General features: G+C 38.6%; 1 protein-coding gene across 23 annotated transcripts in view; it reads left to right on the top strand.

The window, feature by feature from the left end:
• The window catches only part of MEF2C (myocyte enhancer factor 2C), a 140,511-nt gene that overhangs the window by 80,195 nt on the left and 32,552 nt on the right, over positions 1–27,764 (top strand). For 16 of the 23 annotated variants that reach the window (XM_072030654.1, XM_072030646.1, XM_072030657.1 and 13 more), the window contains 2 exons: positions 21,511–21,570; positions 21,716–21,853. In XM_072030654.1, the coding sequence (XP_071886755.1) occupies positions 21,511–21,570; positions 21,716–21,853 (198 nt within the window). 23 annotated transcript variants of the gene reach the window in all.

The raw sequence follows: 27,764 nt of genomic DNA, 5'->3' as shown, positions 1-27,764 counted from the left end.
AGGTAGCAAAATAAGGTGATAATGATCCTGTAACACGATTATCTTAGAATCACAGAATGGTTTGGGTTGGAAAGGACCTTAAAAATCATCCAGTTCCAGACCCCTGCCATGGGCTGGGACACCTCCCAGCAGCCAAGGCTACCCCAAGCCCCATCCAGCCTGGCCTTGGGCACTGCCAGGGATGGGGCAGCCACAGCTCCTGTGGGCAGCCTGGGCCTGGGCCTCAGAGTAAAGAATTTCTTCTAAACACCTAATCTAAATCTATCCTCTTTTAGTTTCTGTTTTAGTCAAAACATATTTCTCTCTCTCATGTTGGGTGAACTCTTAAAGACACCAAAGACTGTGTCAAGAATTAGCCTGAGCTACTTTAGGAGACCTTAATTAGCCTAGGGTTGTTGTGTTAGCGTTGCTGGTTGGCCATGGGGAAAAAGAAAAAAAAAAAAGAAAAAAAAAGTAGCTCTGATTTGCAAAATGTTTTGGGGTTTTTTACACGTTTTTGAGTAATTTGCCAATGATAAATTCTGTCTTAAAGATAATCAGAATCTGGCACTGTCATTTTAATTTGTTCTCTGTAGGTTCATACAACTTCATTGTTCTAGTAATTGTTGCATTTACCTTTTGTAGAGCATTTTCCTTCCCCAGTGTACTCCTGTGTTTGGTGCAGGAGAATGAACTGCACATAGCAAGAGAGATTAGTGCCAATCACAACAGCATTTCCCACCTAGGGAAAGAGCTAAACTTGTAAACACTTGAAACTCTTACTGCAGGTTGCACATCCTATGTATTCTACAACACTCAGAGACATCTTTACACACCTTATTGTTAAGATATTAGGAAACAAAGTAATACCAAGGCTTGTAGGGTGGTGGGATTCATAATATTGCTTGTGTGTGTGTGTGTTGCTGCTTTCTAAGAAAGGGTTTTGCTCTAAAAAATGTCCAATGAAAACATGCAACTAAAGATAGGTAAAAATGAATACTTCTGTGGCTTTCTAGAAGAACTTGCTTAAACTGAAAATCTGATAGATGTTTAGGTTGACCAGCAACAGAGGGGTAACATGCAAGAAATGCCACTGAGTCTCCAATGAGTCCCCTTGAGACATAAAACTTAGCACATCTTTGGCACATTGGAAGGTTGGAGATGATGAGAATAGCATTAAAGCAGCAAAAGCTGTGTGCATCTGGTAGGCTGTGTATTGTGCCTGAGAGGAATACCACAGTCCTGTTTTGATGATGGACTTACTGCACTTTATCTCACCAACTCTTACAGGTGAGCTGGGGTCCTACAGCATATGCAGGATTAGTCACTTGTTGGGGAAGTTCTGAATGAGATGAAGGAAAAAAATATCATTCTGCCAATTATTTCTAAAGGTCACAGAGCTAATGACTAGCTGGGAGGTTAATTAGATTCTGAAAGCCTCTTCATATCAATTAAGACTCTTATCTGTATATTTGTAGTAAATAAACCCATATAACTCCCTAAATGTGCTCCTTTTAGGAGAAGTAAGGCAACTGTTGGAGTTTGTTTAATGTAATAAGAGTATTTTCTTGTCTTGGCATCATAACATAATACTGAATATAAACAAGCCAAGAAATACACACCAAGTCAGCTCTTCAGCTGTTAAAATCGGTGGAATTATTTCAGCTTACCATGGGCTGAAGATCTGGGACAGTATAGAAAGTAAACTTGAATGTAAGAAAGGTTATTCAGGGTGATCTAAAGACAGTACAGTCTATTGGATACTGCCCTGGACTAGGACTCATGAGACTTGAATTTTATTAATAGCTTTGCCAAATACTGTTGTGTGACCTTGGACAAGTTACATTTCCTCTTAATGCTTCAGTTTCCCTGTCTGTAAAATGGGGATAGCATTATTGATTTCCTCTGTAAATTGGTTGAAGACCAGCTAGATAAAAAAAACAGCTACTATTACCAGTTTCCACAGGCCAGAAGATGATTGGACAGGGTCAACTGGCCAAAGAATTTCATTTAAATGATGATTTAGACTTTTTAAGTGCTTGCTTCTTGTTTCATTTTTAGTAAGTATGAGCCAAACCATTATTGCTAACCTCATGTATGACAAAATCATGGGATGGGCTTCAAGATCTTCAGCATTTTTGCAATATTACTTTGGTCTTTCTCTGCTTTCTGAGTTTTGAGCCTTTGGAAAACATGTTTGTAACCTAATATTTTCATATGAGTTTTTTCCTATATTTTTCCTAACCATGGTAAGTACAAAAAGATCATGAAGGGGAAAATATCCCATTTTCAAATAATGAAAAAAAAAAAAAAAAAAAAAACCTCCAATTTATCAATCTTAATTTCATTAGTTTTTTCAAGCAAATAATTTAGAAGTGAATATTTTTAAACAAAAGATGATATTCTTACCTTATCTCATGATTCCAGCAATTTGGACTTTTTGTAAATATTAGCTACTACAAGACCACAAGAAAAAATTCAAAACTGAAAAATTGTGAAAGGCAACTCTATTCTGTCCAAAGTGGTCCCTGAATGGGATAGCTATTCCAGTCACTGTGACTGTCCAAATTAGTCTTTCTACTACATCCAGTAGGTAACAGTTTATTCCATTCTACCTATCCACATGAGATTTTGACTCTTTATCTTTCCATCCACAAGCTATTATTTAAGCTTTCCTTGATAAATGCAGCATCTTGTTAATAACTCTAATAACTGATAGAGTTTTGATGTTTTACAACCTATAAGAAAGATAACAGGAGAAATGTAGACTTTTTTTTTTTTGAGTATACATCAAAAAATGCAGCTAAGGGAAAGTTGCATAATTAGTTGCTTTGGCTTTTTTGTTTTACATTCTCTCTCTCTCTGAATAATAATAATAATAATAATAATAATAATAATAATAATAATAATAATAATAATAATAATAATAATATAAAAGGCTAGTTTTCTACTGATTTTTTTGCAACAAGGATTTATTTGGCATGAAACATATTTTTTAATCCTAATGGATGTCAGATAAAGTGAAGTAGCTCACCTGATAGCTCATTTTTCCATAACTGGTTGTAGAGAATAGGGACAGAGAAAAGTGGAATAGATGCAAATTCAGTTGCTCTGAAGCACATGTTATAGTAAAAGCTACTTTTGATTATATTTTGAGGGGCCACCTTGGTTTTAATTATTGAGGATAAGTCCTTGGTTTTGGTCATATCCTCGTGTTATTTTTCTTTCACTCTTTTGTTCTTAATAATCATTTTAAAATATTTTAATATCTTTGGAAAGGTTTTGGCTGGATTGTTGTAAAAATAATGTGATAACAAGGGTAAAAATATGTACAGAGTATACATCTTTCAAACTCTGTTCATGTTTCCTTTCTTTATCAAACTGGGAACTTAAATCTGTATGTCTTAAAGCTAGGTCTATTTCACAGATGACTGTTTCTTTCTCCAAAACATGATATATCTGGCTGAGAAACTGGAAAAATCTTACATGTCTGTGTAACATTCTTATAGCTTAATAGCTCCAAAGTTTTATCCCAATCTAGTCATTGGAGAATGTTCTTTGTTTTTGTAGTCACTGTTTCACATAGTAACAGCTTGTTGTATTTTGGTCTGTTTGCCAGAGGGTAGGTTTATTTTTAAATCCCTGAACTCTGAATTTTCTTTATTTTTCCAAGATTGGAAGCAGCTGAAACGCCTGGAGTTACAGGTTGAAGGGCTTGCTTCACAATATGAGATGGGAAGCTTCATCCCCTCCCCCTTTTGTGTTTTTCTTTTTTTGGATTTTTCCTAACAAATGTCTCTTAACTGATATTTGTCTAAAAATAGAAAATTGCCTAACTAAAAATAACTCGGCTCTCAGTCTTGCCAAGGAAAATGGAGAGGAATAGGCGTGGAATAGAAGGCTGAGTAATCCAGCTCTATTCATTCACAGATCCCTTTGAGAATGCAGGCGATGATAAAGTGCCCTCAAAAAACCACAGGCCTGACTTGCTCTCTTCAGACTCCTAGGTGCCAATAAACATTTTAGCCCAAGGATATATATTTTTTTTCTCATAGATCATAAATACTTTCTGAAAGACAAGGCTTTGTTTCACAGAAGCTGACTTACTGTCAAAAATAGCTGACTTTCCTAAGGTCTTTTTTTTTTTTTTTTTTTTTTACTTTCCACATGTTATTTAATTTGTTTTCAGATGAGCAATGACTGCAATGTCCTGTCAAGTAATACCATGAAATGTCACTTATCTGGTTTGAATGAATGAAAAAATAGATTCTTTTCATTGATCTCATACTTATGTTTTTACCCTCGAAACTTCATATATCACTAAAGAAAAGTTTATTACTCTGGTTCTGAGCAGTAAAAGTGGATGAGTAGAGAGCTGACTAATTTAATGCAGAAATCAAAGTATATCAGCAGAGCACTTCTTGAAATACATTTGAGTTAAGTTTTTTATTTGTAATTCTTCATTTACCCAAAGCTCAGATTTGTGCAACGGGTTAGAGGACATGCAAATGGCAAGGGGAAGGATCTAATTAACTTAAAAATAATCCTATTAAGAACTCTACAAAGCTGAAAATCTTCATTTGAAAATCTGTCATATTAGAGAAAGTCAATCTGAATTTGTGCTAAAAAGGTTTTTATATCACCTCACCACCATGGTATGACAGCAGAAAAGACACCAGGAAGGACTGAGCATGTTATTTAAAACAGGATTGTTTGTTGTTGTTCTGTGTGGAGTTTTTTTGTGTGTGTGTTTTTTGTTTTTTTTTTTTAAATCTGAGTAACCTGGTCAAACACAGCAACAGGGTGTGGAAATGTCAGCACAGTTCACAGGGTTATTTGGGCCTGAGTATTGTTTTGTTCAGTTCCTGTAATGCTGCTTGTGATAAGACTCTGGAGACAAAGGACGATAATTGATGGAAGGGGACTTAAATCACTCCAAAAAGAATCAAGGTCCTTGTATTTGGGTACATCAACTCTTCTGGTCTCCTTCCTCCTTGTAAAGCATTTTGTCTTCTTGCATGCCGGCCCCCTACTGCTCTTTGTAATGGAGGCAGACCACAAGTGATTCCTTTATGCAGTACACAGCGTGTAATTGTGTCTGTGTGGTGTATTAGTAATTACCAAGGCTGAATTCCCGTATTGTATCTTCTCTGCAAGCATGGAAAAATAGGACACACTACCCTGTATTACCATTTTCAACCTAGATAGTGAGCTACTTATAGCAGTGTTCCAGAGACAAAGGCTTTTGTGAGCAAACCCATTTTTCATTTTTGAGACATCCCTGCTTTGAAAGGTAAATACAAAATGTGGTTATTTACCTGGATTCTTACACAGCAATATTAATCAGAAGTTCAAAAATGCTATGTCTTCTGTTAACTCACAACTACCTTTAGTGCAAACTGCTGGACTTGTCCTCCTGTCCCCCAAAATGTTTTGTTTTGTTGGGCTCCCATAAGCTGTCAGCTCCTTTTTATCAAACCACCATTGAAGACTGGGTGTTCTGAGGTTCCTGCAAAACCAGCCAGTGATGCACAGTTCTCCATATGCTTACAACGGGGAAAGGTTTTTCTTCAGTGTATAAATGTTTCCAGATGTGGGCCCTTCGCCACTGCTCATAGTTGTATCAGTAAAAAGAGTCCTACTCTATCAAAAATCAAAAACCTCTGTGATGTAAACTCCACCATTCGGGTCTGATTACACCCCTGACTTAAAGCCTGAAGTGGTCAATGAGAGCCTTCTGACTAACTTCAAAACCGTCTGGTTACAATTTATACAGACACCAATTTCTACAGATTCTATCGCATTTTGTAGTAAGCAAGACTATGATAGGTTTTATTTCTACAAACATTAACAGAAGTCCTGTTTCAGGCAGTGAAACTATTTAGAAGGGGAGAGTTGAATGCTCCAGTAAAAATTTGCAGTATCGTAGCTTCATTTCTGAAGCAGTTTCCCTGTCAGTACAGGTGGCAGAATTGGGACCTAAATAGTTCATACAATGAGTAGCATTTACTCTCCTTACATTTGTAAGTAAATGTGCACATCCCTTCCATGCCACAGAGTTAACCATCAGTGAACCCTCTCTCTGAGCAACAAAGGCACTGCACGGGAGGTGCTTCATCAAGAAACACCAGGGAGGATGGGGATACAAAAGGTGTGGCTAGCCCTGACTTTCTGCGTACCTGACCTGACCTGTTATAGGGAGCTGGCCTGCTTACCTTACCCATCTGTCTTGCATTATGCAAAATATCTCACTTCTCTTCTTCCCTGGTCTGCACACAGGTAACGCTGTCAGTTCTTGAGATGTCTTCCCACAGTTTTCATAGTGCTGGCAAAAGCTCTGTTAAACTTCAGAATGTGCTGACTTTTCTTCCTTGTTACTGTAAGAAGGAATAAATTAATTATTTATTTGTGTACTATAAGATTTGCATTCATCCTTTATGTATTATGTAGCTCGTATTGATTGGACTCCATTTGCCCTGAATTCAAGGAGGCCACTATGTGTTTGTTTATATAAAAGACAATTGAAATTAATGTAAGTTACCAAATTTGCAAGGCTATAAAACCTCAAACACATCTGCTTTATTATTCTACATTTCTAATATTCACAAGTCTAGTGGTCAGCAATGAATTGAAGTCCATAGGCCATAACTGTTAAGCATTTGCAGTACTTAAATACCCATTATTCCTTGAACAAAAAAAAAAAAAAAAAAAAAAAAAAGAAAGAAAACAAACAGAAAAAAAAGGCATTTAAAACAGGGTTTCAGTCAAGATTTTCCTTTCTCTTTTAATTTTGCCATGGGTGTTTTTATATATGGTTACCGGTAAATGAAGGAGTAAACACACTATTAAAAGAAGTTGCATCATTTGTGCTCTAAATTTTAATTAACTGCATTAATGCTCTTGCATGATAGAGCACTATGTTAAAGGGAAAAATCTGTGATATATTGAATAGGCTTGCATTAAAAAAAATCACAAACCCATTATTTACATCGTCCTGTTTGATATATAGACAACTATAATTACATTTTATAGTGCACTGTTATAAAAAATGTGCATGCACTTTACTTTGGGTTGTTAAAGTATATGTTTATTTCTTTGATCAAATGTTAGAGCACACAGCCTGTTCAAAGAAAGCAAATTATAGAAGAGTCAATAAGAGTATTTTAAACAACACACAGCTGTTATAGATTGATTCAAAAGAGATCAAAATCTTGACAAAGAAGCAATTCCTAATGGAATGTATGTTGTTTAAAGTGTATTTAGATTACTACAATAGAATCATAGCTATAACATGACCAAACATAAAAACACATAATTTATCCTTTCACAGTTATAATCCAAGGTTTGGTTATTACATACTTCTAGCATGTTCAAACACTTATCAATAAAATAGAAGCTTTACACTTTTGTCTCCAGCAGTTGTAAGCGTGCACTCTAGCATTTCCTCTGTACTTTTATAACCTATGTGAAAAGAAGCTTTCCTTCAAAAGGGTAAATTCTCCTACAACCCACATATATTGTTTAACTTGTGAATAAAAAATGTAATTATGCTCCGTTCTTTCCATCCTATATCCTAAAGTGTTTCAGAGAAGCAGCTACGCAAAACCTTTAAAATATGGCAACAACGGTCATTTAGCAAAAAGCCTAATTGGAGGCATATGAACTTTGTGAGAAACCTTGTTGTTTAATATTGAAGATTTGTAGGGGCCTGAACTGTGCTCACTTAGGATGAACCCAATCTGGACCAAAATGGAGAGTCTTTTCGCTGTTTAAGCCCCCAAATATCTAGGATCTCTCAGCACTCTCTGAATAAATTAACCCTGGCAAGCATTTTCTAGGTATACCTAATGCAACGCACAAACCAAGCTTTACGCAAAACAGATTCAGAAAATACTGCTGGTCCGCCATAACAAAGGAACAGAGACTACAGTTTTGTTCCTTTATTTAAGCTTTCTTTCTGCATTTGAACAGAGTCTTTTTAATGTAAAATGCAAACACCACCTCTGGAGCAGAAATCATATTTCAACAGACTCTCCCCTCAGATGAAAATGCTGTAACAAGCCACAAAGCTCTGTTGCCTATTGAGTTCTGTTTCTCTGACCCAACAAATGATACATTTGTTAATAAAAAAAAAAAAAAAAAAAAGAGAGAGAGAGAGAGAGAGAATATAACCAGGAAGTGCAGAGATTTAATCCATCTAGAATTGTACAGAGCATGGGAAGTTGTGTAAATCCTAACCTTGATAGGAACATGGGAGATAATAATAATTTGATAATAGTTTCAACACATTCACGTCAAGGAAGAAACCAAAAAAAAAAAAACTGTTTCCAGTTTTGTGTCAGGTTTCTAAGGGCTAGTTATGATATGGAAAATCAGCAGCAGCTTTTTCTTAAAAGGAAAAGTGACTCTTCCACAGATCTTTGAAAGACTGATTGTTGGAAAGAATGCCTGAATGCCCCATAGGTCTTCATGGGTGAAGGTGTCTCTGCATTGTAATTTCTGATGAGGAATGGGATTTCTGAAACCGTGTTTGCTTGATCTGGGCCACTCACTTACTAACCACGTACTGCTGGGCTTGGGTCCTGTTCTACAGCACCAAGTTCATACTGTGTCCTTAATAGGAAGCCTCACACCCTAGCAGTGAGAATGCCTCTCTGCAGGTCAGGTGCATAAATATTAACTAATGCCAAATTGAACTTTCTATGTCCCTAAATCCTTTACTGGACCTGTTCCATAGCCATTTCCTGTTACAAGGCCCTTTCTTGCAGCAAGGAGTTACAGCAGGGTGTGGATTGGTTTTTATGGCTTCACTGTAAGCTCTTGGGTGCATGTCAAAGCAATGTGGCCAAAATGGAACGCTCCTCAATGACCATTTTTCTACAATGTCCCTTTAAAAAAATGTTTATTTTCCAAACGACTCTTAAAAAGGTGTGCTCTCATTTCTCTGTCCCTAGATGTTTTCATTTATAGCTTTCAGATGTTGGCAGGTATAGGGGTGTGCTCTGTCTAATTGGCTTCATCAGCCAAACTGTTGAATTGTGAGGACCCTTGTAGATACCTATATGCAACAGTTCTGAGTTGGCTTGCATCAGCAGTAAGGAGTTCATTTTCTAGAATGAAACTTCCCCGATGGTAACACCGGTTCACAGCTGAAGCTGCACAGACATTTTATGCTGTAGGCTGAACAAAGGTAAGAAGCTTCTGACCTTGGACTTCAGGTAAAATGCTGGGTCCCCAAGGGTTATACAAACCTCTTTCTCTTACAGAATAAATTGTTCATTCCCTTCCCATTAAGGAGTCTGAGAGTCCCTCTTACTCCTTCTGTACAATCTTTTTCATGGGAGAGATGTTCTTATTTCCACCTCTTCCTTAACTGATAGTGATGGAGCAAAACAGAGATGACCAAACATTCTGCAGTAACATCTGCTTCCTACTTATCTCCATGACCAATTCACTAGCAGGAATAAAAGAAGTACTTATCCATTCCCCCCACTGATATTTTATTGAGGGATCTTGTGATCTAGCATACCCCAGGCAGAAACTCCTGCCAAACTTTAGAAACGCTTTAAGTAATATGCTGTAGCATATTTGAAAGTTTCATGTCGTTGAGAAACTCCAAACACACCTCAAGACCGTGAAACTGCCTGCAGAGACTAGGAACAAAATTGTGCAGTTCCAAACACAAGATGTTTCTATATGCCTAATTCTTTTTTTTTTTTTTTTTTCCTTTATGTGCCAACTGTCCTCTTCATGTAAAGGATCTTGTAGCAGTGGTTTTCACTGAAATTTTTATTATTTGGGATATTGCTTGTCCCATTTGCTACTGTAGGTGCTGTGAGAAAGTTTGGGCCTACTGAAGTCAGTTAAGATCTGTTTGCCAGACTTTTGATTTTAAGATTTCTATAGTAAGAGGCAAAACCACATGTATTTTGAGGCAAGCTTATCTTGTCTTGCCATAGCCTCTTATTTCTTTGGCACAATCAGCTTCTGCTTGATTTTAAAATTTAATTTTCATGTTCAAATGTACAGAAAATATTAGAGACCCTGTAGTATTCCTTAAGAAAAGCTCAATTCCTCATATGCAGCATGGTTTTGTAAGACTCTGACTGAGGCTGTCTGAGGAAACAGCTGTGACAGCATTATACCACCGAGTTATTTATTGCCTCTCCCCAACAGAGGTTACCAGCAGAGTCAGAGGAGGGGAATGCATGCCCACCCCTCAGCTGCTCCACCTCCGCCACTTGGGTACAGGCCAAGCAGCCTCAAGTTGCTCTTCTTGGGTAGCAATGCAAGGTAATTTACACCACAGTGGCAGGAGACACCAAAGCTGGTCTCCCAGAGCCCTCAGGCATCCTCACGGAGACAGCACGGCCCATGCACTCATTGCAGAGGCCTTCTTTCCAACTCCACCAAGTCACGGAGGCATGGAAACAGGCCTTGCTCTGTTGGTCCTTCTGCAAAGCTAGTGGGCCCAGGGAGAAACATCTTTTGTAGCCCACATAATTCTCTGTGTGGGAATACCATATGATTAAAGGCTTGAAGATTTCAGACAGCGGGGCTTTGGCAGGCCAATATACCAATTCTTCTTTACAAAACTGTAATTTTGTCCAAAAAAAGAAATACAGTTTTACAATGAAAAACCCTACCACTTAAAATATGCTTTAGCTGTTTCTAAAGGAAACTGAAATTTTCATGGAAAGATGCTCAGTTTCTGAATGAAGACTTTTTTGTTACTTGTTTGTTTTTCTTGTATATTTTGCCCTCTCCACCATTAAGGTACTAGTAGGTCCGTAAACTTTGCACTCACATCCACATTTCTGGTCAAACTGTTCTAACTGGAGTCTGCTTGCCTTTCTCAAGCAGTGACAATACTAGAAGTGCTGTTTCTCAAGTTTTTTCCCCTACCAAACAGAGTGCTGAAGCTGACCATTGTCATGTTAGTTCAACTTAGCCTGTACTCAACAAAGCTACAGCAGGTAGCATGTAAGCCCTTTTTTTTGCAGGTATTTGTGAGGTTGTCTGAAGGACTGGCTTCCTGGGATAATCATCCAGTCTGGTAGTTTCATCCAGTTCCTCCACACAACTTCTCATTGTAAGCTCTCACTCCTTTGGTTACTATTTAGTGGAGATGTCTGTAAAGTTCAGCTTGAAAAGTTGCTGTCTGAATCTTGCTACCTCTGTAGGATTTTCCATGGGAAAACAGGACCCACTCCTTTGTTACTTGCAGATGACGCTATGGTAAGCAGACAAATGTATATCACAGTCTGGAGATCTTAGCAGCTGTTTAATGATAGATACAATTTTTCACAAATGTTTCTGGTAAATAACAGAACTCATATAAATTGTTGGTCTAACGAGGAAAGAAAAAGAAAAAAAAGACGTCTTAAATCAAGTATGAAAGTCTGCAACGATTGAGTCATCTGTTTTCACATTTAAAACTACGGGCCAATTTTTTCTCTCAAATAGTGCTCACTCACTCTAAGCCTTGTGGAGAAATTTCCTTCTCTTTCTCTTTGGTGAAAACTTGACTCTATCAGCAGAACAGGGAGCTGATGGTTATTGCTTTGTTGCTATTTAAGACCTCCATTCTCCAAAGGAACAGAAGGCTAGAGTTTCAGAGATCTAACCTCTATTATAATTCACCATTTAAAATATATATATATTGATTTGAGCATTTTTACCAATGGATAAAACAATTATGGTACTATAAAAATAAAAGGGGATGTTCTTTTGCCTTTAAAAGGAACAGCTATTCAGCAACATTTGCTCATTGTCATATTGGTAGTTTTTTTGGTGGTGGTGGGTTTTTTATGTTTTTTTTTGTTTTTTTTTTTTTTAATAACCTGCAATTTGATCTGCTGTAAAATAGATGTTCAAATTCTGGGAAGAAAAAAAAAAAAAAAAGAAAGAAAAAAACACAACCCTCTGTTCAGAACATTGATACATTCAAGGTTTTTATGGGAGACCTCCAAAGAAAACCCAGGTGCTGAAGGAAGTGGTGTTCTTGCCTCAGTGGGTGGCATTTTCACTGCTGAGTCAGTACTGCTGCACCAGTTCAGTGCTGCTGGAGGTGCTCTGTTTCAGATGAAATGGAAAAGCAAAATGTTGTGGTCATCAAAGATTCCCTGGTCCCCTTACTAAGAATAAAGGTGTTTGCCCCTGGTCAAGGAAATACTCCATAACTTACATCCTATGTTACAGCTTTGTTTGTCAGAGATATTTGCCATTTCTACTCCTGGAAACTTCATTGCCTAGTATAACTGACACAAGTTGACTATATGTTCACCCCAGAGTGGTTGCATTTTTAATGATGTGTGAAGCAGTCCTAAAACATACAATTTCAGAGTCTTTTTAGGATCTTCTAGAACATAGATAATGTTAAAAATGTATACAAAGTATACGTCATTATCAGCTGCCATTCTTTCTGTAATAAGTTTTTTTTGTAACAAAAAGATTCTGTAAAATATGCGTTACTTTGTTTATCATGTTTCTCAAGTATTTTGACTATGGCATTTAGTATTAAAGGTTATCATTTATATCATGGAAAAACACCAGCTGCATTTGAAATAGTTAATTGTTTCTGCAGCCATTTATATTAAGCCTTGCATGTTTCAAATACTGTGTGTTTGAAGCGATAGCAACCCTGATGTTAACAGACTTGGTAACACCACTGTACATCTAGAATAACTCAACTGGTGTCTTTACAGCTGTTCCAGCCACAGATTTACACTAGTGTAAATGAGATCTGACTTCAGCCTTGCATTTGTGTATATATCTGACTAAATTATACACAAATGAAAATGTTGAGGGCAGCGCTCCATCTGGAAGGGATGGAGTCAGTGGAGAAGGATTATAGATAGACAAACATAAAAAGGAGGGAAATAACAACCTGTTGATGATTACAGTGTTTATTTTTAAGTGGCCTCCTATTCCCTAAAGAAGCTGTGAGGATTCTGCTGAACTACTGTAAAGTTTATTTTTCCATTCATACACTTTCTGTGTTTGGCAGCAAAACCTAGTACAAATCAAATATACTATGTCACACAATATCTTCTTCTGTTTTAAATATGCCCAATAAAGTTTAGAGAAAATCTGGCTTTTTTAATACTTTGTATATTTTAACTGTTTTGAAAAGTCAGTTAAAGACATAATGGACTGATACCATGCTGTGGCCCAGGGGCAAGAGGCAAGCCAGAGATGCATCTATTCTGGCTTGAGGCCATCTTTGCATCCCTTGGCAGACAGGCTGCTAGCAGGCTGGTGGTGTGTCTGCCTCAAAGCTTCTGCAAGTAGCCAGGATGTAGAAGCGCTGTCTTCACAGGGTCGTCCCACAAATACTGACCCTTGTGAGACCATGGAAGTCTATTTTCTGTAAACCCACATCCCAAGACAGAGAATGGAAAGCTGGGTATTTGCCACAGTGCTGTGGCGTTGACCTTCATTCTACAGATGGTCATTGAATCATAGGGTCATTAAGTTTGGAAAAGCCCTCTGTGATCATCTGGGCCAACCATCATCCTACTACCAATGTCACCCACTAAATCATGTCTCTAAGGTCATGGTGCTGTAGCCCAAGGCATACATATGTAGACAGGGCAGCATGCATAAAGAGTGCTGGCAAGAACTGGGAGCGGGATGAAGTTTTCTGTCCTAACCCACATCTTCCATATTTCCATTAGTTGAACACAGGGTCTGCAACTGGTCTTTGGGCCCCCAGTCTGAGGTTATAATCACGGGATTGCACAAGGAGCAGTGAGACCTGTTCAATCCTAAAACACAAATATCCTGAGAGTATACCTTTGATCTAGGTAAATAATCTGCTAATTTAGTGTATGAAGCACTAAAGTCAATCTCAGGGAAGTTGTCTGCTTTTTTTTTTTTTTTTTTTTTAACCACAGCAGAGCTGCACATGATTTTAATTTTAACCCTGTCTTTGGGTGGAAAGGGTGCATTTGATAGTACGGTAAATTTTGACTAACATCTAAAACATCTAATTTTATTTTTTACCATTTCAATTTTATGCAGGGATGATTTTATCAGAAGGTGTAATCACAACTAGATTGGCATTGCATTTAGGTCACTAATCCCATCACCATGGCAGTGGTACACTGGTAAAGTACTGGGGACAGGGCTGGGGACAGGGAGAGCCACCCATGGGTGGCAGGGATGCACAGCCTCACCCGCTGCTGCCTGTGCCTGTCCCTACCATCAAAGCCAGGAAGTGTGATCTCCTCCACTGAGGGTAGTGCAGGAATCCTACCTCAGCTGCCCACAGGATACGTGGGGTCTTCAGACCTGCAAAGAGAGATGAGGATAAGCTTGAGGGATAAGGAAATGACCCTGCTTAGAGTCTCAGGAATTATTCAGATTTAAATTTTTAAAAAATAGTTTACAAATGTGATGACGGATGGGCATGTTTTCCACATGCCATAAAATAATTGTGAGCATAGCGGTGTGAGCTGTGTTATGTGCAATGACAGAAATTTCAATACAAACCTTTAATGCCAGCATCGTCGTGCGATTTGGTTTTGTTTCCTTCTGAGAAAACCCAGAAAGATGCATGGTTTAGATTAGTTGCTATGAGATCTCTGAATTTGACATATCCATCGTCTGTCTGTACTTCTATAAAGCCAACGCTGTCCTGCATAATGCAAACCCTGGCAAGTTGAACCTGCTGGGTCTCTTTTAGGGAGGAAACCTCCACCCTCTCCCCACCTCCAGCCTCCCTGTCTCCCCAAAAGGCAGTCGAGGCAGCAAGGGTGCGCAGAAGCTCCCTTGTGCCTGAGTCACCTAGCAGACCTACAGGGAGGAGAAGCAAACACCCCACTGTCCCAGTGCCCTTTCCAAACACTGTGGATTAATTTGGGGTTGTACCTGAATGACAAAATATTATGGAGGGTATGTCTTGGCCCATGTCAGGATCAGGAGTGGAAAGGAACAGGCTGAACTTTGCAGGCAGGTAGAAACCTTGCAGCCCAAGGAGCTTGCAGAATATACATACAGGCATTCATAACATGCTGGTTGATCATCCAAAAGCAAAGAGAAGCAGATGCTACTGGCACAGGGTGTCGGCATTGTTTGGTTTCACAAGAGGTGTGATTAGAGAAGGTACTTGAAGGAGGAGAGAATAATCACTTGGCATGCAAAACTGAGCCACAAATCCAAGCTGAGGGTTGGTGTATTGTAGTGAAAAACATGCTTATGTGTATTCATTTGAAGAAGAGAGACATACAGGACCAGACAATGGAAATTTTTTTTTCTTTGAAACTTATGTGAAAATAAAATAGTAACAAAAAGGTTAACATGTGGTTCTAGAAGTTCAGCTATTGTATAAGCCCTGTAGCTTATTTCAAAAAAGGCATAAACCACAAAAGCATTTTACAATTTATACAAAAGAGGTAAGAAATGTTCCATTTTTCTCTGTTACTGGTATACATTTTTTTTTTCTGCCTGGAGCTTGTTAGATAACAGTAAGTATAATAATGTTTTATCTGATTCTCCTAAACATGCAATTAAAGTGCATTAGTACCAGCATACTAGTTTATGTTCATTATTCAACGTAAAAATCTAAGAACTCTACATTAATGGAACATAAAATTTCAGATTTTAGTTACACAGAAGTCAGGGAATTCAGATGGACGGTTCCCATAGCAACCTACCTCTTCCTCTTTGTGTTTTTCATTTCACTAGAATCTTTCATTACTTGATTGCACCATACATTGTACAGTGCAATTTCATCATAAAATTTCATCATTATATAACTGTGCAAGAGAAGACAGTGAAGGTTGTCTTCACTCCACACTTACTAACTTTAACGTTTCTGTTGCACAGAGAGCAAACAGATGCTTAAATGAATCAGGCCCATGATTTAAATATTTCCTGCATTTTAGAGGGTTTCCATAAATTTGGCTGGGTGCTTTGGAATGGCTATTAATGCTAAAGCAATTGAACACAATAGCATATGATTTCTTTATAATTGGTTATTGTCTGCCCTGCCACGTAGATATGTGGCTCCAGTGAGCAAAACGGAGACCAAACCATTTTTCATTTGTGGCTGGAAGATTTCTCCTATCCAGATAGAGGAAAGAGATAGTGGAAAATAGAGGGCACTTGTGGTTTTTGTCTCCTGACAGTTGAGTATAATATACCAAATTACATCTTTGTGGATTCTCATGGTTGCTAGCGATGTTATCAGTTAGACATCATTATGGTAACCTCTAGACAACATAACAAATACGGGAATTAGTAAAAGCAGACCTGCAATTCTTAATTTTTCTGTAGTGGAAGTTGTGAGTACAGATGAAATGACAATGAGATAGTACTTCTCATAACACAAATGAAGATAGTGATTAACCTTGTAACAGCTAGTTGAGTCTTTCATCCACAGGATATATAAATAGAACATGCAGATTGGGCTAGTCTAAACTTTTTGGGGACCTTATCAGCTGACCTGGTCTTTTACTTTGTCAGCTAATGTAAGCATTTCCAGCCCAAGTATCTGTGGCTTTTCAAGCCTTACAGCATTATGGAGATCAGCTCCCTGGTAGATAAAGCTATTAAGAAGAAATGAGAAACCCCTCTACAAAGATCAAAGATGAACACACTAAAAGATAGGATGAAAAATAAAAATTAAAAATTAAAAAGAAAATAAAAGAAAGAATGAAAAAAAATGAATTTCTGGCTTTTTCCATTCTTCATGTTAAAGAAATTCTAAAAGAAGATTGTACTGCACAAACAAAGAAAATGAAAGGCTTTTCCTCCTCAAAAGCCTTCAAATTGTGATGATTTCCATTGCCTTGATAAAACCACACCCGGCTGATAGTGCCATATTTTCTTTTGTGCTTTTGTAGTGATGATAAATTTTGCATGAAGTGCAAGTAAATAGTTGTTTATACTTCATTTTACAGCAGCCAGTATGTCACTAAGTCAGCACTTCTCCTCAGAGATTTATAGAGCAGGATTTAGGCTAAATTGCTGGCATATGAGATTTCAGCCAAAGGTTGTTTTCCTTTAACCATTTTGTTTTTCAAATGCCGTGGCTTGTTTTAAGTTATAATTACTTCTTTAATTGCTTGGAAAAAGTAGAGCCTCCGTAGCACCAAAAAAAAAAAAAAAAAAAAAAAAAAAAAAGCTTATTTTCTTTAAAAATAACTGAAATCTGGCTTGGGGTTCTCTAGAATGCAATGCACTATACAATTGTGTAATTTTATCCTCTTAAAAATTCCCTGAATAGTCATTAAATCTTTGGAAACTAGCTAATCTCCAGGAGGATGCTATAGGTCTGGCTATTTTCCAGGGTTTGCAAGAGGCTATGACAGCTTAACATGGTAAGAAAAAATATTTCTAAGTCACTGCAAGACTGGGTCAAAGACCCTAGCCTGCTGAAACCCAGTTGGCCTTCTTAATGACTCCATTCTTCTCTGAGGTTCAGAATCAGCCTCTGTAATCAAGAGGTGACGCAGAGCTGAGGAGGAGAGGGAAAGTTTGACATGGAGTCCAGAGAGCTTGTGAATAAGGAGGAATCTGTTAGATATCGGTCAGTGCCACTTTTAGTTGTGTTGTACCAAGTATCAGATGTGTTGAAGCACAATAATAAAAGAGCTTTATGAGAGGTATGAGTTTGGTAATAATGTAGAGAGTAAAGTAACACACAATGCAGCAGAACAGACAGAACGGTATTGCATGTTGAGAAGCCAGAGATAATGAATGATAAGATGCTTAGGATCATTATATTTGTTCTGAATACCACTCGTTACCTTACTGCAGTGGATAAGTATGTCACTTTTAGCGTGCTACCCTCTCCAGAGGAGGACTGTGTATTTGTGCGTATGTGTTTGCACGGTCTACTAGTCTGTTCTTCTGTCTTTTTCCTTATAATCTTTTCATTCTTTATTCAGTGCCAAAGTAATCTGGCACAAAAGGAGAGACAAAAGCAGGGGTCTTACAGACAATGAAATATCAACAAGGTTCATGAGAATGTGTTCCTGTGCAAAAAAAAAGAGATCAGGAAAATATTCCCAGAAAGTGAGAAAGTGTCCCAGCTGAAGGCAGGGTTGCAGCATGATTCCTTACACACAGAGGCAACAATGGACCTACAGAAGGATGGGCAAGGGGCAAGAGATGCCTCGAGAGACCCAGAGACAGGAAATCTTCTCTGTTCATTGCACTTTTCCCTAAAAATGCAATTCATACAGAACAAGGCATTAGTTCCAGCACTCAAAGAGCTAGAGCTGGGCCTCTGACTGAAGCACACTTGTGGATAATTATGTTGCCTAACCTTATCACATTGCAATTTAGGGGAGGTGGGCAGGGAGAAGGGCACAGGATCAGTGAGCTGGACTAGCCATGTCAGCCAAGGCACCAGTCAATCACACTGGATTGGTGAGTTTTACAAGGGAAAATTTTGCCTCTACTCTGTTAAAGTTAATTTAGGGTAGAATACCAGCATGGTTTTGCTGATTTTGGTCTTCGGGTTTGTTGTGGTTTAACACCAGCAGGTAGCTCAGCACCACCATACCACTTTCTGATTTCCCCTCCACAAAAGGATTGGGGCAGAAAATATGAAACAAACAAAAAAAAAAAGTACATGGGTTGAGATAAGGACAAGGAGATCCCTCACCAATTACTGTCATGGACAAAAACTCTGAACAGGAAGATTAATGTAATTTATTGCCAACTAACAACAGACTAGAACAGTGAGAACTAAAAGCAAACAAAAACCACTTTCCCTCCATCGCCTCCTCCCTCTGAGCAGTGCAGGGGAACTTCTGAGAAAGAAGAGTCCCTGACTCTTCTTCTTTGCTGCTCCTTCATGGTCCCTCTCTGCCCTTGCTCCCCGTGGGGTCCCTCCCATGGGATGCCGTCCTTCCCGAACTGAGCCTGCGGGAGCTGCCCACAGGCAGCAGCTCTTCAGGAACTGCTCCCACACGGCTCCGTCCCACGGGGTCCATCCATCCCCCAGCAGCAAACTGCTCCAGCACGGGTCCCCCACGGGTGGGCGGCAGCTCCCCCCAGCCCCCTGCTCCTGCGGGGGCTCCTCTCCACGGGCTGCAGCTCCGGCCCGGGGCCTGCTCCTGCGGGGGCTCTCCATGGGCCGCAGCCTCCTCCAGGCCACATCCACCTGCTCCACCGGGGGCTCCTCCACCCATGGGGGGGCTGCAGCGTGGAGATCTGCTCCATGTGGGACCCATGGGCTGCAGGGGGACAGCCTGCTCCACCAGGGGCCTCTCCCTGCACAGCCCGCAGGGGAACTGCTGCTGCCTGCCTGCAGCACCTCCTGCCCTCCTGCTGCACTCACCTGGGGGCTGCAGGGCTGGTGCTCACTTCTCACTCTCCCAGCTGCTGTAGCACAGATTTTTGTGTTCCCCATTCTTCAATCTGCTCTCCCAGAGCCCAACCAGCATCGCTCACAGCCCAGCTCTGGCCAGCAGCAGGTCCTTTTTGGAGCAGCTGGAGCTGGCTCCTCTCTGACATGGGGCAGCTGCTGAGCTCTTCTCACAGAGGCCACCCCTCCAGCCCCTCTGCTACTAAAACCTTACCATGTAAACCCAATTGGTTTACTGTGCCTGCTAAGTTTATGAATATAAAATGGATTAGTTTATATATATAAAAGGGAATTTTCATTTTTACAGCATTGTATTTGTCTATTAACTCTGTAAAACAACAGCTGATTGCAGAAGTCCTCTTTATAATTGGTTTGTTTCAAGCTATTAGCAGTAGAAATCAAACATGACTCTGTCATGTAGCTAACATCTAAACCATAAAGGAGAGATAAGTGGGTGTGGAGAAGTGGAGAGAGTCATTCAAGTTGTCTCATCTTAAGGTTCAATTCAAATGCATTTATAATTTTTTCTGTGAGTCAGAAATAGCTCATAGGATTAAACGTGAAGTTTCATAGGTAACTGAATTTTGAAAAGCGCTACACTGAGCTAGCCTTCCACAGTTACCAAAATGTGTTTGAGAGGTCCACAACATGGACTTGGAAGGCTCAGATCTCATAAGGGTGAGCACCACCATTTTGTTGGTGTGAAGAAAACACGAGATTCAAGTCATGTGTCTCCACAAGTTCAGTAGCATTATGGCTTCTGCAGGAGTAAGATGGCCTTTTTCTTCCATCTTGTGTAAAATACAGAAATGAAGTCTAATTTTTAATATATAAATGCAGTAATACAAAATCAAAGTATGAAATTGTAGTACTTGGATATTTAACAGTGCAAAATTGGGCATTGCCGTAAAGAAAGCAATTAAGGAAAGTACTTTTCCAAAGAAACAAAAAGCTCAGAGTAGAGGCAGCCTTTCTTAGGAGGCTAAAAGAAACAAGGTAGAGCATCAGACACTAATCACACAGCATCAGCATAGCCACTTAACAACACAGGAGTGCTATGTAATCTATGTGTTGTAACTGAGATTTCTCAGCCAGGCTTCAGCTGAAACCTGTGAACTGTCTGATAATGTTTGTAGACAGCCAAATGGACTCTTTGAAGTGTTTTTGACCAAAGAACTCTTAAAGCTAAATTTGAGAAATCTTACAAATATTGACTTTGTGTACTGTTGCTTGTATTGGACAGTCCACAAAGACCTGTTTCTCATATTCTTTTACTTTAATGCAGTGGGTGACTGGTAGATCAGTTAAAGCCTGTTAGAGGCCAGGCAACATACCTAAATTGTTAGCTACTGATTTTATTTGGTTTTTATCTTTTTCATCTCTGTTATTTATCTTGGTGATGATGTTCATGGTTCTGAGCGTCAACTTGAGCTGCTGAACCTGAAATTCATCTGTTTTGACTCTTTACTAAGCATCTGTTCTAGCAGTGCTTTTTTCCTTTATGTTAAACTTCAGCACTACACATTTGTAGCATACTGGAGTCAATAAAAAGTAAACACTATGTCTAGAAGCTCTGAATCAGTATTTCACAGCCATGTTCACAACTCTCTCCTCCCACTTGTCCTGCCAAAAACATGCATTTAGGAATGGCAGGGCACTGTTAATGTCATCCCTTACATCAAATTCAAAGGAAGAATTTGATTTAGTTACTACTTCTGTGAAGAACATGAATTGCTGTCTGCTACTTCTTCTTCTTTTTTTTTTTTTTCAATTTCTTCCTCCTATATCTTTCTTTAGAAAAAAAAGGAAAACACAGGGTGTTCCAGTCTAAACAGTATGTGTCCTTTGCTGTTAGTGTTTATTAATATGTGTAAATACGTTTAAATGAGTTGTTTTCTGGGTGGGTATCTTAACCTCTTAATGCTATCAGTTGTGGTGGGAGTGGGGGGTACTAACACAGGCACTTTGCCATATTGCTAGCTTCATTCTTTTTTGACAGCTTCCAGTTTCAGAGGGAGGAGGTCTGTATAGTCTTGTCTTGCTACTCATAACAGGAGACCTATAGCATCACTGTGGCGTAGACAGCTTCTTTCCCTAAATTATAATGTAAAACCTTCCACCTTCGGACGGTTTATGTTACTCTAACACTGCTGAGTCTTTCTTGCAGCCTATGTCAAGGATTGAACTTTCCAAATTATGTATTTCAGACGTTGAGAAAGAAAGGACTTAATGGCTGTGACAGTCCAGACCCCGATGCAGACGATTCAGTAGGTCACAGCCCTGAGTCTGAGGACAAGTACAGGAAAATTAACGAAGATATTGATCTAATGATCAGCAGACAAAGATTATGTGTAAGTATTCTGAGCTCCCATTCATTTTTTTTACTTTTTGATATTTCTCTGAACCTGGCAGGCATTGAACAAGAAAGAAAACAAAGGTTGTGAAAGCCCCGATCCTGACTCCTCTTACGCCCTCACCCCACGCACTGAAGAAAAATACAAAAAAATTAATGAAGAATTTGATAATATGATCAAGAGCCATAAAATACCTGTAAGTACCAAAGGTTAGATGGCTGTCTGCTGATAACCGCTGCAGTAACAAACCATAACCCTTTCAGTTCTGGCTTCTTAAGGAAAACATTTCAGCTGGAAACAGGCTTTAATAGCCTGATATATAATTAAACACTGTGGTCAGAAAATTTCACACAACATATTTTTTTTCCAAGTCTCTACCTCTGACACGCAGACAAAGCCTACTATAGGTGAAACCTACAGAAGGAAGTGAAATATACATATATACATTATATTCACTTGATTTACAGAACTGTTTTACCACACCACTTGCACAAATTATACCTAAAAAATAACGATGGAAATCTTTCTTTGTGGACAGGCTAACAAACCCACAGAATACTTTCTGTGGTGATATAGAAAAAATGATGTAGAACTGAAATTCCTTTATATATAGCAATTAGTACATTCTGTGCGTGTCACTTCAGTTCTCGAGTGTCTCTGCCAAATTCAGTTTCAGCACTGAAGGGTTACAGCTACTTGCTCGCTGCAGAGAAACAGACTGCATGAGAGCCTAATGGTAGGATTCAGACATGTTTGTGTGTTGGGGTGATTTTACAGCTTTATCAGAGAATTTGCTTTGACCTCATCAGCATTTCTTTAATGCTTTAACATGAGCTAAATTTTGTTTTAACCAAGTCAAAATTTCTAACCATCAGTCATATGCCTTGCCAGATATCTAAGAGAAATAACTCTGCATGTGCTATTTTGTTTGCACAAGACATACAGGGGGAAAACATTTTGTCATTATGCTTAATACAAGATTTTAAAAACTGACAAAAAGAATATGGAGGTTATGAAGACTATATATTTGGCCCTTCTTCTGTATGGAAGAAAGGATAGCAGTCCAAAGATTTGCCCAGCTCCAAGGAAGCATCTGAATTTGGATAAATAACTGCTTGCTTCTAAGAAAGATCATTTGGATATGTTCCTTACTCATTCCCACATGAGGTTGTATGGTTAGCTACCACAGAGGATGTCTGCTCACCCAGAATGACACAGTTGGTTCTGTTGTGCACAAAGTCTGATATCTAAGCTGAGAGTACCTCTTACAGATTCTGTCTCATACAGTGTAAATGTTCTTTCCATGAATTTTCAGGAGAAAAAAAAATCACCCGAGTTAATTAAAATACGAAGTTTTGATATCCTGTCAAACATGTTTTTGCAAAAATAATAATACAGATTTTTCAGGTAGTCCACAATGGCACCAAATTTGACAAATGAGTGTTGGGAATGACTTCTTAAGAATGCCCAACATGTATATGGAACATCAGGGAGGTATAAATGTGTATTCCATCTTTCTTACCTCCCTTTTTATTTACTTCATTTCTGTATGAGTTTTTCTCAACAAAATAGTTTTAAAGCTGTCACCACGAGTTTGGTTTCTCAGGGTGGAACTCAGTTTGACAAACAATGACTGCAACATTTAGCATGACTACTATAAGCTAAAAGGCTTAGCCCTTTTTCACATCAAAATCTTAGCCACCACCATTCCTTTCCTCTTTCAAGAATGACCTTTCCTTTGTTCAAATAAAGTGACAAAAATTTCAATCCGATAGGATTTAACCAAGAAACTGTTCCACCTTTGAATAGGGTTTGAGGTGATGATTCTTCAGATCATCTGTTTCTCTCCTGCATTCTCTCTTTTCTTTTGACAAAGGAGCTCACGTTATAACCATTCTAATTAAGATATGGAGGGAAAAAGAAAAACAATAAGAAAATTTGTTTCTGGCTGCTAGTGAGTTCCACCACCTACTTTACCTTCTAAGCATTTGAGAAAATCACCTTCACAACAAAACTGAGAAAGTTCAAGGAATGAAAAACAGCATAGTTAATCTATACATAGTATGTCACATTCACCTTCCCAAAAAATTAATGAAATTGTTGTTTTCATTAAATCCCCCACTTCTATATCAAATACATTCCTGTTTGGCCATTAATTTTTCGATTGTCTTGCTTTCCTGATCTGGATTTTGGTTACAATGTAACTACCTACCTTGCTGGGATGTTACCAGGTACAATGCATTATCTTTCTGTGAAATTGCTCTGAAGGTGCTTCAGAGACACAGAACTACAAAATGTCACCATTTCTTTTTGTGTAAGACAGGATATCCCTTCTTTGAATACTTCACACAGAGTTAAAGGCTTGTGTGCTCCATCAAGCTGCTCACCACAAAAGGAAGAGTCAGTAGGTGATTTCCCCTAATGCAACAGGAGCTCCTTCTCTTAGCATAAGCCTAGATTTTACAGGCAAGGTGGAGCTCAGAGCTTGTACATAACTGACATTTGTATACATAAGACATCAACCTTAACTGTACAATTCAGTATAACCTCAGGGAAGTCAGAGAAGTTATATTAATTTGCTTGTGATCATCAAAGGTAGCCAAGAAATTTTGGGGGAAGAAAGCAAAATTAAACGAGAAGTCAACAAGTCATTAAATCACTATTTACAAAAAATGCAAAACGTTGCAAAGCCTATGCCTCATCTTGTAAGAGAAAAAATTTGCTGCCAAATGACAAAAAAATTGGCTTTTCCTCCTAACAGCTAAGGCCAATAATGTTTCCTCAGATAATTTTCTGGGGATAAGTATTTATATTGTTCTAAAACATCTGATAATAATTACACATTTATTTGTAGTTTTCATAAGTGATGAAAGCAGAGGAGACAGAAATAGTCCTCCAAAAGGGAGCTATAAGTATCTCTGTCTCTAAATAAATGAAAATGTAGTTGAACATAGGAGGGGAAAAAAAAAAAGAATATTTGACACAGAATGTTTGGCCCATGAATTTTCAAGGGTTTCGAGTCCCCAGCATTTTGCTTTGTACAACACTCTTCAGCTCGTGGAGCTCACATCTAACATAGAGTACTGGACACTGTCACTTCCCTTTCAAGTAAGCAATCTGCTTTTGTTAGCAGTTTTGTCCAAAGGAGAAAAGATGGGAAAAAGACTAAAATGTAGCAAAGCTGCATACATGTTAAGAGTCAGACCATGTCTGTGTTAGTAAATGAACAGCAAAGAGCACTCTGAGGCAGCAGAAGGCACTTATCTCTGCAGCGGATTTTTGAACAGTCCCTGGCATGCTTTTGGCACAGGCCAAATAATGCTCTCCCAGACTGTTTCTTAGCTCTATTTGGTAGTTAGCCCAGGCCAGGAACACTTCCCGATTGTTGGCTTATATGTAGCCATGATGTTGTCGAGGTTGAGAAAGTTTAATAGTATGAACATGTACTGCCCTGTGGCCTCAGATGGCCTTCGTTCCTAGGCACATTTAATTTACTAATATAGATATTACGCAAGTACATCGTAAGCTTTAAAGTCCATCAGGCCTAACTGGAATAGATATGCCCTGTGACTTACCACCAAGAATGACTAGAGGATCTATACTAGGTTGCACTTCTTGGTAAAGGATATACGAGACTGTAACACAAGTTGGGCAGCCAGAGGAAAACTGTAGCTAGACACATACCGCTTAATACCAGTGCTTATCCAGACAAATTCCCTCTCTAACCTTTGGCTACTGATAAGAAGAACAATGATACTCCAGAATATCATGTGTATTGCTCTGCAAAGCATAGAGTAAATTGACTTTGCAGTAATAAAATTGCTTATTAGGTGTCCATAAACAAGTGTCAGTATATCCAGATAGTAGATAAAACAATAAAAATGAATCCATTACAGATGCGGAAACCAAGAAAATGTTTAAGTAGTTTAAATACTATTTTAAAATGACAACATGGAAAACGAAGGAACTGTTTCAACAATGTTTTGTATGATTCAGTGATGACTACTGAGTGGCAGCCGAAAGGGAAAACAAGACTGGGGCTCTTTTGTTCTGTGCTAACGTAGGAAAAAGAAGGTTCCAAACTTTGAAGTGTCCAAATGTGGAAGAAAAAATAATAATAAAAGCAGATGAGCTTGATTTGCATTGTTCAAGGGTTTTATATTGGGTAGATGGACAGAAGTTGAGATTAGGAAAACAGGCCAGGGAAAACAGCTGTCTACCTTGGCTCTGAGTGCAGATTTCACAAATCTTGTAACACTGATGAAGAAGATACAGTGCAAAGAGATCTGCAGTGAGTGACACTCAATCTAACATAGGATGGCACTCCATCAGCTAGGAATTGTTTGAAGCCTTTGGAATTGGACTGTGTGCTCAGAGCAATCAGGCAGAAAGATCTGCATCACAGCAATGAGTATTATAATGCCAAGAGGCTCTACATGGACTTATTCAAGTCTTACATTAGGCTGGATGTGAAGCTAAAATGCCAATCCTCATGTGAATTCACTGGTTAAACTTTTTGAAAAGGCAGAAACCAGCAGCAGCAGGTATCTTTAAATTCCAGAAGCAGCTGGGCATTGAGAGGTCCAAGCTGTACCTCTTCTTTATGTGGAATTTGGGAACCTCTTAGATCCTTTCACAGTTAATGAAGAGAACTTCTCACTTCAAAATGTACATAGAGATTGATAAAATGTTTCAGATTATGCAGTCAATCTATTTCCAAGGAGCCCGGACTCATCATGACATAAACTGGTGCTCCTTGAGAAATGTGCTTTGTAAATTTTCCTTTGAAAGACAAGCCACACATGAGCTGGAATTCAACTGTAAAAACGTATGCAGAAGAAGAAGGTTGCTCCTAAAAGAAACAAAGAACAACTAGGACAAAAAATCTACCTCAGCAATTTCACTTTTCAAGATGTAATCATATGTTCTCTTTTTTTTTTTTTTTTCATTTGTGACGGGAAAAAAAAATAATACTTTTTAGAATCTCTACACAGACATAGCAGCACATGCAGTTTTGTTGCTTATCCACTGAACACATGGGGAATGAGATTGTCAAAGTACTTACTCTTCCCTACCCAGCCCTACTTACACCCACCAACTCTTCAGGAAAAATGGCCATTAGGATGCACCTCAGGTTCTCAGCCAAATGGAAGCAAGTTCCAGAGATGTGGGATATCAGCTGAGGAGCCACGTCAGCAGGTCCATCTGGTCAGGTGCCCTAACTGGTCTCAGCCATTACAGACGAGAGAAGCCATCTCTCACAAAACCAGGCCACAGGCCACGCAGAAGGTTTCAGAGCTAAATCAACACCTTGAAATAAGTCCCAAAGCATTTGTGTAATGTATCCTTCACATCATGCTCTGAATTAAAACCTTGCTCTGTGTTTTAGTGGTTAAGCAGAATGGTGGCTATATATTTAGAGCAAAATTATGCCTGCTGACTGAAGGCAGAAGAGGGAAGAAGAAAAGAAAAGAAAAGAAAAGAAAAGAAAAGAAAAGAAAAGAAAAGAAAAGAAAAGAAAAGAAAAGAAAAGAAAAGAAAAGAAAAGAAAAGAAAAGAAAAGAAAAGAAAAGAAAAGAAAAGAAAAGAAAAGAAAAGAAAAGAAAAGAAAAGAAAAGAAAAGAAAAAAGAAAAGAAAAGAAAAGAAAAGAAAAAGAAAAGAAAAGAAGGCCTGGAAGGCTAAAAGTAATCTGGCGACCAGTGCTGTAATATGCAGGGCACAGCCAAGAGATCTAACCACCCAGAGAAAATAAATGTGGGTGGTACAAGGTCAGGGTGTCTCTGCTGCCTGACATAGGATCTTGAAGACTTAGTGCTATCAACTGCCAACAATAAAATTAAAATGTGTGAGTTCCTTCCTCTGAAAATAGTACAATTCTGGTTTAAAGATTTTCTCGAAGAGTTGAGACTGTTGAGGTTTGTAAGATTTTTAAAGGGGTTTAAATTAAATTAAGGGGTACTTTGCTTGCATAAAGATATTCTAACATTTAAGATGTTGTTGGGAAAAAACTAAGATGCTGACGGAAAAAAAAATAAGAAAGTTTTTTTCCATTCAAAAAGGAAGGAAATTAATTATTAAAAAAAAAATGAATATGGAGTTCTGGTGT

This window comes from Anas platyrhynchos, chromosome Z, assembly GCF_047663525.1.
Source record: "Anas platyrhynchos isolate ZD024472 breed Pekin duck chromosome Z, IASCAAS_PekinDuck_T2T, whole genome shotgun sequence".
In the NCBI taxonomy this organism is placed as follows: Eukaryota; Metazoa; Chordata; class Aves; order Anseriformes; family Anatidae; genus Anas; species Anas platyrhynchos.
The sequence above is the reverse complement of the archived record's forward strand: the minus strand, read 5'-3'. Positions and strand labels throughout refer to the sequence as shown.